Here is a 12,183-nt window from a genome sequence, read left to right as displayed (position 1 = left end):
AAATTTGTGGGAAATTTAGCAGTGGTGGCTCCAGGTTTGGGAGGCCCTTTGGGCAAGGCCTTGTCAGGAGCCCCACACCCTCAGCGAGTCTTAGCAACACTGTCACCACCTGCTGTTCTTGCTCTGTCCCTTCCTCCATCATTGCTACCCTCTGCTTCCTTGCCATTCAGAAAGCCAATGAGTAAGCAGGCAGTGTCGTCTACTGCTCCGCCATCACACAGCCATTGACATCTGGAGCTGAAAGAGAATCAGCTGAGCCAGCAGGTTGCAATGGTGAAGAGCTGGAGCTGTTGCACCATGTCCTGCTTGTTCTCCCCGGCCGATGGCTGGTTGGCCACTGTGTGAACAGAGTGCTGGACTAGATGGACCCTTGGTCTGATCCAGCATCAGGGCTCTTCTGATGTTCTTATGTCCATTGGGCATTTGCCAGTGGGCGCCCTGCTGAAGTATGAGGACCTGGCCTAGTGCGTTATTACTATCAAACTCAGCAATGATATGCACATTTGCTTTTACATGTTGGCAAAACACCACACAAAAAGGACTGTGACAAAACTACATGATAGTCTTCCTACAGAATTCCTCAATCTATGGCCTTAGCTAGACCTACCTTTTGTTCCAGGTCAGAGGAGGGGAGATCTCGCATTGGGATTAACGCGAGATCTCTCCCCCATTCACCTCAGGAAGAGAGGCGTCGCGCCCGCCATTTTTATTAAAAAAATTCTTAATGCAATGGCAGTGCACGAATGGTCATGCACAAAGGTGAGTGTTTTTTAAATTTAAATTAATTTCTCCGCTCCCCCCACCCTACCCCCGATGGGCGCAGCGCTCCTGAGGAGTGCTGCACCCCGTGCGCGGCTCCTGGCTCTGTGCGAGTAATCGCGAGCAGGGTCAAGACACGGAAATGGGCCACATGTTCCACGGTCTCGGCCTCAGCCTGGGACTTCGGGAAAAGTGGGCCTGGAGGGGAGGGCTTTATCCTGGGGCAAGGGAGAGCTGATCCCTCCCTGATCCCGGGATCCCCTGTGCGTCATGAGTACGCACAGGGACGGTCCTGGGGTTCGCCCTGGGATATAGCCTGGTCTAGCTAAGGCCTATATTACTGGTAACAGACTTCCCACCTATTCTTGCAAATGAACAATGTGAAGGAGTAGGCACTGCTGAAAACAAAGCATCTGCAATTAGACCTTCTCTGTCAGCACAATACAACCATGAGGTCTTTTTAGACATTTTATTTGCATAGAAGACCTGAAAGAAGGGGCTTTGCCAGGCACACATTTTCTACAGAGCTGTTAGCACTTTATTATAATGCAGGTTTTATTAAAGAGCACATTAAATATGCCATGGTACTGCTGTCGATTTGCCTTATTGTGTTTTTTATCATTGTGAATTAGTTTTATGAAAAGCAAACAGGCAAAACTTTGCATAATACTGGTCCAGAATTTTTAGCGATTAGACATTATGGCTGTCTTTAAGAAAATGTTATTTTTTTATTATTTAACACTGAACTGGTATGGATACAAAAGGAGTGTTTTTATATGAAAACTTGCTTTATTAAAGAAGAATTGAATGGAAATGAATGACAGAATCTTTGGCTGATCCCAAAATTGAGCTGGAGTGAGCAACTTTCAATCCACTCCTGCTATGTATTTCAGCAATTTAAAATTAATAATAAATAAAGTTCTTTTTAAAAAAATATATATATGACAATTTAGGTGGCTTCATTAACTGAGCTAACTGACAATATTATTGATTAAAAATTAACAGAGTCCCCAGTCCAGAGCTTCGGGAAAACCCAGGAACAAATGCAAATCTTCTGCACATGCAGAATTCCAAGCTCATTCCAATGGAAGAAGTCTCCCTTTGTCTGCATCTCTTTGTTCCCACGCCCAATTGAGCCTTTGCTGCTCAAGTGGTTGCTCTGTACAATCCAAGATGTGTGCCCAAGATCTTTTGAAGTGTTGCCAAGAAGGATCCTTGTGAACCCTATCAGCTGTACTGGCATGGACATGACCAGCACATGGGGCCATTTTGGTTGTGCTGTTAGGTTGACCCTCAAGGCGCAGACACAGCTGCTCCAAGGTAGCATCTCTTAAGTCTCCTGACACATCGTCAGCTTCATCTAGGCAACACAGTGGGGCCCTGATGTGTATCACAATGCGTATCCATATTTCCATTGGCTACACCCAGGTAAGGTGGCTTGCAGGTACAAAGCTACAACCCTATGCATATTTACTTAGGAGGAGTAAGTCCAATTAAACTGGATGGGGCTGAGTTCTGAGTAAACGTTGTTGTTCTTGTTGTTGAATTTGTTTTATATTGGGTGTGTAGTTTGTTTTCAATCCTGTGTGCAATGCCTTGGGATCTTCTGGATGAAGGGTGGCTTATAAATTCTATCTATCTGATAGACTGAAAGAACTGGGCATGTTTAGCCTGGAGAAGAGAAGATTGAGGGGAGACATGAGAGCACTTTTCAAATACTTAAAAGGTTGTCACACAGAGGAGGGCCAGGATCTCTTCTCGATCCTCCCAGAGTGCAGGACACGGAATAACGGGCTCAAGTTAAAGGAAGCCAGATTCCAGCTGGACATCAGGAAAAACTTCCTGACTGTTAGAGCAGTATAACAATGGAATCAGTTGCCTGGTGAGGTTCTTGTTGATCAATGTTACCATATGTTTTCAAAATCTCTTAAGGTGCAATCAGTTACCTAGGGAGGTTGTGGGCTCTCCCACACTAGAGGCCTTCAAGAGGCAGCTGGACAACCATCTGTCAGGGATGCTTTAGGGTGGATTCCTGAATTGAGCAGGGGGTTGGACTCGATGGCCTTGTAGGCCCCTTCCAACTCTGCTATTCTATGATTCTATCTATCTATCTATCTATCTATCTATCTATCTATCTATCTTATATATATATTATGCATTTTATCCTACCCTTTAGCCAAAAAGGCTCTCAAGGCGGCTTACAAAAATATTTCTTAAGACTGTCCCTGCCCACAGGCTTACAATCTAAAAAAAACATGACACAGAAGGAAAGAAAAGGAAATTGGGAAGGAGGAGGGAAAAGCAGCAGCAGCAAATTCAGGCACTAGATTCTTAGGCCTTAACTAGACCTAAGGATTATCCCAGGCAAATGGTGGGGTCATCCCTGCCTGCTACCAGGATCCCCTGTGTGTCATTTGGATGCACAGGGATGATCCTGGGACGATCCTGGGATATAGGCCTGGTCTACCCATGGCCTTAGTTGCAGAATATATGTTCTCATGCATGTCGTTCTAAAGGGCAGAAAAGAATTGTACAGGAAAAGAATGCTTTAAGTTTGTGTGGAAGCATGTCTCTTCCCATCTATGGAAGCAGATATGGCTTTACCAGTAAGAAAGGATGTCATTTAATTTTCTAAAGGAGTTTCCACAACAACTGCTCTTAAAATACAATTTGGTATTCCATCTTGTTTATACCCAAGGTTGGGTCTCCCGAATTGTTATAGGTTCCCATATTTTCATTTTGTCAGCAGCAGCAACAGGACAGAAAGTGCGACCACTGCTTTTTAGGACTCCGAAAACAGTTTTGAGATGTTTCTCACTTCACATTATATTTGACTAATTCAAATGGATTTCCATTGCCCTGAGCTTCAGACAAGCTCCAAGACTTTGAAATAAACTCCCACTTGAATTTATGGTTCTCTCATTTCTCCCTCCTCCACGTACAAACACAAACCACATTCTCAGTTTTTCGTTATTTAGATTTGGAACATGAACTTATATCATTAGGATGCTGAACTATCCAGAGACACCTAAGTTGAAATTCACATCTCTCCGTAAATGGGAAATCTATTTTATTTATTGATGCATGTTAATGAATAGAGAACTTTGAAAATATGCCAATCCATCCTTTTAAGAGACAGTTTTTAAAAAGTTCTGCTGAAGATGCCTGTAAGCTTGTAAGCATCTTCAGCAACTCAAGCCCAGTTTGGACCAATACGCACTGGGCCTGGCCAATCCGCTGTCTCTCATCCTCAGCTTTCCACCTCTAAAATGGGGAGGGGAGGGATAGTGAGCAACCTCATGGGATTGATACAAAGTTCACTGAGATGGAGTAGAGTTGTTACCTGCTATGGACTCCAGGAATACAGTGGGGTGTGCATCTAAATCAGCTCCCCAGAAATTGTGCCCCCGCCACGCAAAGCGAAACCTATAAGAATTTCAGGGCATAGCTAGATGGGCTGATATCCTAGGGATTGCCCTGGGATTGTCCCTGTGTGTTCACATGACACACAGGGGATCCCGGAAGCAAGAAGGGATGATCCCTCCCTTGGCCCGGGATATCGCCCTACTCTTTTTTTCCACTTTTCCCACGGTCTCGGGATGATCACGAGACCACAGAACATGTGGCCAGGCATCGCGGGTTGTCCCGGCTCCTTGCGAGTAACTGCAAGGAGCAAGGAGCTGGGCATGGGGCACAAAGCTCCACAGGAGCTCTGTGTCCATCAGGGGTGGTGGTGGTGAGCGGGGATTTTTTTTTTTAAAAAAAAAAACACTTACGTTTTGCGCATGAGCGCTCCTTCTACTTTAAAAACAAAAGACAAAATGGCGGGTGTGACGTCCACTTACTCCTGGGGCATCGTGTGCCACATGTAGACAGAGGGGGAGATCTTGCGATAACTATATCGCGAGATTTTTCCCTTCCACCACGGTAGACCCAGTAGGTCTAGCCATGGCCTCAATAACCCTCTTGTTTTACTGACTGTAAAAACAAAGGCATTGTCAAGCACTTGGCAAGCATGAATACATGGCTGGTGCAGAAAGGCGCATGAGAAATTTGTTTCAGTTAGTTTTTGACCAGAATTGATCCAGTTTGCACACAACAGAGACCCAAATACAAACTGGAGTCAAAGTCTGTACATTTCCAAGCTTGCAATGTGATTTGTAGAACAAGACACATGTGCTCAAAAATTTAGAATGTGCACAAACACACTTTAATCAATGGGAGAAAAATCCGTACATTTCAAAAATGCATACAATCACTTTGTGCATTTTTAAAAAATTGCATGAAAACATGAAAAAAATATGTGCAAACCCCCACCCCATCACTCACAATATGATACAGACATAGGTCTGAAAAAGCTTCATGGTGGAATTTGGGAAACATTGATGAGCTCATGTTTTGCTGATTCACGCATCCCTACTGGTGGGCTGCTTTCGGGTCAAAGAATCGATAGATTTACAAGACTGATCTGAATCAATAGGGAGCTAGTGACTTGCCAGCAGCTTTCCAGTCCATTCTGTGGGCCAATTCCCATGCAGGAAATGAGTTAAGAAAAAAAGTGTCAAAGAAAGAAAGAAAAAAAACCAAAACAAACCCTACAAATATCTCATCTAGAGATGGTATCAAATTTCAGAATGGCAGGACTGGGAATATGGATTTATGTAAATTGGTCTCCTGTAACCCGTTCCAAACCGGTTCCACTGCAGAATGGGCATGTACTCTCACCAGAGTTCCCTGCTTGCTTTGCTTTCTTGCATTCTTGTCCCTGTTGGCTGCAGGGAGGGCTTCTAATAGAGATTTCATAGAATCATAGAATCATAGAATAGCAGAGTTGGAAGGGACCTACAAGGCCATCGAGTCCAACCCCCTGCTCAATGCAGGAATCCACCCTAATCCACTGTATTCCCGCAGTGCAGGAATCCACTGCCCATGTGAGGTTGAGGTTAACCCTTCGTGCATCTGATAAAGTGGAAAGTGTCCCCCAAAGCTTAGGCCATATTATATATGGGTTATGGAGCACTTTTGCTTTTCCACACTGAATGCAGTTCTGGGTGCTACAAAACCTAGGACACATAGTTCCCATTGCATCTGTCCTGGAAACTACATTTCCCAGTGTTCCTGGAGTTTGGGATGTGCTGGGGTAGCATTCTAAGGCATAGGCAAGGTTGCATTGTGCATTTCCATAGCAAGGCCCCACCATTGACGGCAGCACCAGTTAAGTTATGGAGAAAGAGAAAGGTGAATCGAGTGCTCATGGAGGAAACACACAAGCCCTATCGTACCTACAATGTTATCAGGCTTGCAAGCAGGACCAAATGTCCATTATGCTCAGCAATACAATGACCAGTTCTGGGTTTATTCATTGTTGTTTTCAAATGGCTGTACCCAAGTCCATATTGAACTCTTATCTAATCTCACCGCCCTGCTCTTATCTTCTTTTCTGCAGCATGACATCCAGCTCAGGTGAGTACTCAGGTGTTGATTGTGCAATATACAACTTCATAGACTGGAAAGATGAGGGAGAGGAGCCCTGCCCAGTTCTTCCTATATAGCTCTCTCCAACTGAACCTGTTACACATAGCTTTGGTTGAGGGGAGAGCTACATATTACACAGAAACGCTTGCAATGAATCCTTGATGGCCACTCCTTCTAGGAAAAAAGAAAACCATGTGGTTTCCCCCTACAACTTCACTCCCTCAAGTCACTAGATATATGTAGTTGCTATCTTACTTTTTGCCTACAACGTATATGAAGCCAACTGAATTAAATACCACACCTGACGCCAGAGCATTTCACAGCGAATTTGCTGACACACAAATCAAGGGCAATGATCACCAAACACTAATTTAGCACCAATGCAATTGGAAAAAAGAGAAGGTGTATGCATGATATAAAGCCAGAACAGCCAGGAGCCTGAGGAATAAGACAAGGGCAGAGATGTCATCAGGAAAAACTTCCTGACTGTTAGAGCAGTTTGACAATGGAACCAGTTACCTAGGGAGGTTGTGGGCTCTCCCACACTAGAGGCCTTCAAGAGGCAGCTGGACAACCAGCTGTCAGGGATGCTTTAGGGTGGATTCCTGCATTGAGCAGGGGGTTGGACTCGATGGCCTTGTAGGCCCCTTCCAAATCTGCTATTCTATGATTCTATGAGGATGAAGAACATCATTAAACTTTGGAATTCGCTATCACAACATGTAGAGATGGCTACCAACATGGATGACTTTAAAAGGGGGGGGGTGGATAAATTCATGAGGAAGGCTATCAATGGTCCAGTATCAGATAGGGTGACCATATAGAAAGGAGGACCGGGCTCCTATATCTTTAACAGTTGTATAGAAAAGGGAATTTCAGCAGGTTTCATTTGTATGGATGCAGCACCTGGTGAAATTCCCTCTTCATCGCAACAGTTAAAGCTGCAGCAGCCCTGCCTTCTTTTGAATCTGGTCACACTAGGCAGGGCTCCTGCAGCTTTAACTGTTTTGATGAAGAGGGGATTTTGCCAGGTGCTGAATGCATACAAATGACACCTGCTGAAATTCCCTTTTCTACACAACTGTTAAAGCTACAGGAGCCCTGTCCTCCTTTTTATGTAGTCGCTCTAAGTATCAGAGCCTATGTACATCGGTTGCTGATTAACCCAAGTGGGTGGGTGCTATTGCAGTCATGTTCTATGTGTGCATTTCCCACAGGCCACCTGTTAGCCACTGGGTGAACAAGAATGCTGGACTGGTGAATTTTTGGCCTGATCCAGAATGGCACTTCTTATTTACGCCGCCCTGAGATCTTAATATTATAGGGTGCATACAATTTTTTAAAATAAATAAATAAAATAAATTTATGTTAAGGTGTGGTGACCATATGAAAAGGAGGACAGGGCTCCTGTATCTTTAACAGTTGCATACAAAAGGCAATTTCAGCAGGTGTCATTTGTATACATGGAGAACCTCGTGAAATTCCCTCTTCATCACCACAGTTAAAGCTGCAGGAGCTATACTAGAATGACCAGATTTAAAAGAGGGCAGGGCTCCTGCAGCTTTAACTGTTGTGAATAGTGGAAATTCCAGGCTGAAATTCCCTTTTCAATACAACTCTTAAAGATACAGGGGCCCCGTCCTCCTTTTCATATGGTCACCCTAGTTAAGGTATATGTGAGATACCAATCCCACGGAGAACGTGGCACATGGCTTGCTGCTCCATGTATAGAAGTAGCGACTGTGTCAGAAGCAATGCTATGTGCAGGCTCTACTACATGAGATTCCTCCTATTTGATCGAAAACTGGAAAAAAGAAATGAGCCACAATGTACAATGTTTGCTCTTCACACTTACCAGTTTCAGAAAGCAACTTTGTTGCTTCTAACACTTTCTCGGTGTAAACACCAGCTTCGTAGTTTTCCATCTCGGCGTTAATGATATGGATGACCCTGGCCGCACGACCTCGGATTGCCCCTGCAGTTCTGTCCAAGGTGTCAACATCGCCCTCTTGCAAGGCAATCACACATTTATTGACGTCCTCCAGGATATGGTTTTCTGCACAAAAAGAATATCACCATTGTTATTCTCTGACATTGCTCTTTTGAAGTGGCCGAGCGTTGTACAATCTGCCTTTGTAATAACAACTACTCATTTACAGAAGGTGAGAAGTGGCTGAGATAGTGTTGACCCCAGCACCGTTCAATGAAACCTTGGCTGAGCAAGACGTGAGTCCATCTTGCCCTAAACCCAAGATTCCACTTAAAAATTCAGAGTCACACTGGTGGAACCATCAAAAAGAATCATGTTACACGTTATCGGACACTGCATTTTTCTCATGTGAGGCAAACATGGGAGTTTGAACTGGTGGAACCCCTCTACAAGGCAGATGTCCCACACCACTGGCATATCTCTAGGGTAAAGGAAATCTGCTAAGAACAGCTGGTTACCATGGGAGTGCTAGTTACCATGACTCCCTCCCTAAGCGCTAGCCTAGCATTCATTATTGTATCAAGCATTGTTCATTCTAGGAGAGAACATCCCAACCCACCCCCCAACAAATCCTCCTTAAAGTAAAATGAATCCTGTTGTCAGGGGAAATTATGTATTATGTACTTATTTTGCATGAGTTTGCTCAATTTGAACATGCACAATGATATTTGAGATTCCATAAATTTTCAGGCTGTCGATTTTTATTTGTTGGCAAAGAAAGATGCAGCAGTAGCAGGAAAGCAGTAGTGATGCTTCTGCTAATGACGTTGATGCTGATGCTGCTGTCAGGTCCCAGACCCTGAGAGCTTCCAATATACGTTTGTCAATAAGGGAGAAATCCAACAGAGAGGTAGGAGGAATTTGAGAAACCAGAGTAATGAGAAACAAATGTGAGCACATGTAGTTACACCACTCTTAGACGTCATTTCCTTCGGGGGTTGGGATTGAGTAGATAGACCAATGGCATTAGCATTGCCTTGTTAAGGCTAGGAGAACATGATAGGAGACTATGGGCATGTCTACACCAGAGGTGTGGAGGGGGAGGATCTCGCGATATGGTGATCGCAACATCCTTCCCCTCAGTCTACACATGGTGTATGATGCACTTGGAGGATGGAGGACATTGTGGCCACCATTTTGTTTTTTTTAACAGAAGACAAGCGCAGGAGCGCTCCTTCAAAAAGGTGATATTTTAAAACAAACACCTCGTGGTCCCCACCCCACCCCTGATGGGCACAGAGCACCTAAAGAGTTCCATGTCTGGTTCCCGGTTCCTCACATTTACTCGTGAGGAGCTGGGAACAAACTGGGATGGCTGCCCACACATCCCACAGACTTGGGACGATCCCGAGACTGCAGGAAAAGCCAGGATTAAAGCCATCCCAGCAATCACGGGGCAAGGGAAGGATCATCCCTCCATGCTCCCGGGATCCCCTGGGCGTCATGTGGGCGCACAGGGATGATCCCAGGGCAATCCCTGGGATATCACCCCATCTAGCCATGCCATATGAGAGAGACAAGTAGTCATACAGGGCATAGAAGTTCAACTACCTGACCACTGGAGAGCTCTGATGATGACGCCCATGTATTTTCAAGCCCGTATTTTCATTTTTGAAGACCAGAAGTTTCTCTTTTAAAAAAAAGAAGGAAGGAAGGAAGGAAGGAAGAGAAGAGAAGAGAAGAGAAGAGAAGAGAAGAGAAGAGAAGAGAAGAGAAGAGAAGAGAAGAGTCCATCCTGAATTCCACAGGAGATGAACTGGCTGGATAAGAGCTAAACTAGGAATGCAGTAATTAGGTGGAAAATATTTCTCTCCAGTTCATCTCTGCAGCAAAAAAATGCTCCAATAGTGACTGTCAAATGGCATCTATCTTCTGAGAATCCCTGGCACAAAATATAAGATTCAAGGTGAACAGATGGTTCCAGAGAAGGTGGGCCTCTGTCGTTGATTTTGGTAGAGGTCTGCCAGGAACTAAAACTACTTCAAACAATGTGTTATCATCTCAGTTTTGGTCCACAGTCATCCTTTTGCATTCTCCTTTAGCAGTGGGAGAAGGGAGGCCATTTCTACACCTGCATTTCCCCCCAGGATCATCCCTGGATTGTTCCTGTGCATCCAAATGCCACACAGGAGATCCCTGGAGCAGGCAGGGATGACCCCTCCATTTGCTGGGATAATCCTTAGGTTTAGAAAGGGCCGGAGAAGGAGAGACCGTCTCTGCCTAGGGATTTAACTCTTTTCTTTGTTTACAACAGATATAGGAGTTCATTGGGTGCCTTGGTGCGTATGGTGCTATTTGGTTTTAACTGTTAATTACCATTGTTTTATTAGCGTTCAATCGTGTTTCATGGTTTTCAAGTTTGTTACATGTCGCCTTGCAAGGATTTACCCTAAAAGGTGGCTTATGAATCTTTTAAATAAAACAAATAACATTTACCATTGATCTTAACAGAACAGTCACTGTACTTCCTCCTTTGCAAACTTTTATGCTGGTTTTCAAATTGCTTGTACTTTCCAAAGCAATTCACCTGGGCCAATACATTTAAGAAAAGGATTTTAAAAGGAAGATAGAACATGGGGCCTCTGAAGTAGAAGGTCATTTAAAAAAATGATGGGCTCTCCCTTGGTTTGAATAAAGATCAGAGATTATTCTCTCACTGCAAGAAGTACTTATCCCAAGTGCTTTTCTGCAGATTGAACACTTGCTACAAAGGACGGGCAAGGCCTGGGATCCATCAATGCTATAGCTGATTTCCATTGATTGGATCGTGAATTGCGTCATGGTTAGCAAGAGCCTCCGATGTGATAAGCCCAATTATTTGTCTTTAAAGGCTGGTTCACATCCCTCCGTGAGACAGTGAGTGCTGTTTCTTCATGCTTAAATAAGACATGGCCCAAGGACAACCTCTTTCCAGAATGCAGGAGTTGGGTGCACATCTCCCCTTCAGAATGGGCGTGATGTAACACGTAATGTGGACGCTCCATCCAAAGGCTCCTATGTTTGGAAGCCTGATTCACATTCTTCTTCCCCCACAAAAATAAAATAAAAAGAGAGGAGTGGAAGAGACACGAGAACACAAGAAAAGCCATCTGGATCGCTGGTCCATCTAGTCCAGCACTCTGTTCACACAGTGGCCTGCCAGCTGTCGATCAGGAACCCACAAACAGGAAAAGGGTGCAACAGCACCCTCCCACCCATGTTCCCCAGGAACAGGGAAACATAGCCTTGCTGCTTCTGATACTAGAGGTAGAGTAGTAGCTATTGAAAGCCTTCTCCTCCAAGAATTTATCCAGCCCCCTTTTAAAGCCATCCAAATTGGTGGCCATCACCACATAAAATCATAGGATAGTAGAGTTGGAAGGGGTCTATAAGCCCATCGAGTCCAAACCCTGCTCAATGCAGGAATCCACCTTAAAGCATACCTGACATATGGCTGTCCAGCTGCCTCTAGTGTGGGAGAGCCCACAACCTCACTAGGTAATTGGTTCCATTGTCATACTGCTCTAACAGTCAGGATGTTTTTCCTGATGTCCAGCCAGAATCAGGCTTCCTGTATCTTGAGCCCATTATTCCGTGTCCTGCATTCTGGGATGATCTAGAAGAGATCCTGGCCCTCCTCTGTGTGACAACCTTTCAAGTCTTTGAAGAGTGCTATCCTGTCTCCCCTCAATCTTCTCCAGGCTAAACATGCCCAGTTCTTTCAGTCTTTGCTCATAGGGCTTTGATTCCAGACACCTGATCAGTAGGGCTGTTGGAATGGCTGATGATGATGACAACTGGGGCATGGTGGAGCCTTCCCAGGAAGCAGCCTTTGTTGTTTTTCCAAAGCGTCCATCTGCTCTTAGGCCTTAGCTAGACCTAAGGATTATCCCATGGAAATGGAGGGGTCATCCCTGCCTACTCCCGGGATCCCCTGTGTGTCATTTGGACGTACTGGGATGATCCCGCGACAATCCCGG

The 12,183-nt window shown here is 44.7% G+C and overlaps 1 protein-coding gene across 2 annotated transcripts in view; it reads right to left on the bottom strand.

Moving 5' to 3' along the window:
* CTNNA2 (catenin alpha 2) overlaps positions 1–12,183 on the bottom strand; it is a 695,903-nt gene that overhangs the window by 112,759 nt on the left and 570,961 nt on the right. For both annotated transcript variants that reach the window (XM_063135156.1, XM_063135157.1), the window contains exon 11: positions 8,090–8,290. In XM_063135156.1, coding sequence (XP_062991226.1) covers positions 8,090–8,290 — 201 coding nt within the window. The remainder of the gene's footprint in view (positions 1–8,089; positions 8,291–12,183) is intronic.

The sequence above is a fragment of the Elgaria multicarinata genome, chromosome 10, assembly GCF_023053635.1.
Source record: "Elgaria multicarinata webbii isolate HBS135686 ecotype San Diego chromosome 10, rElgMul1.1.pri, whole genome shotgun sequence".
NCBI classification, from domain to species: Eukaryota; Metazoa; Chordata; class Lepidosauria; order Squamata; family Anguidae; genus Elgaria; species Elgaria multicarinata.
The sequence above is the reverse complement of the archived record's forward strand: the minus strand, read 5'-3'. Positions and strand labels throughout refer to the sequence as shown.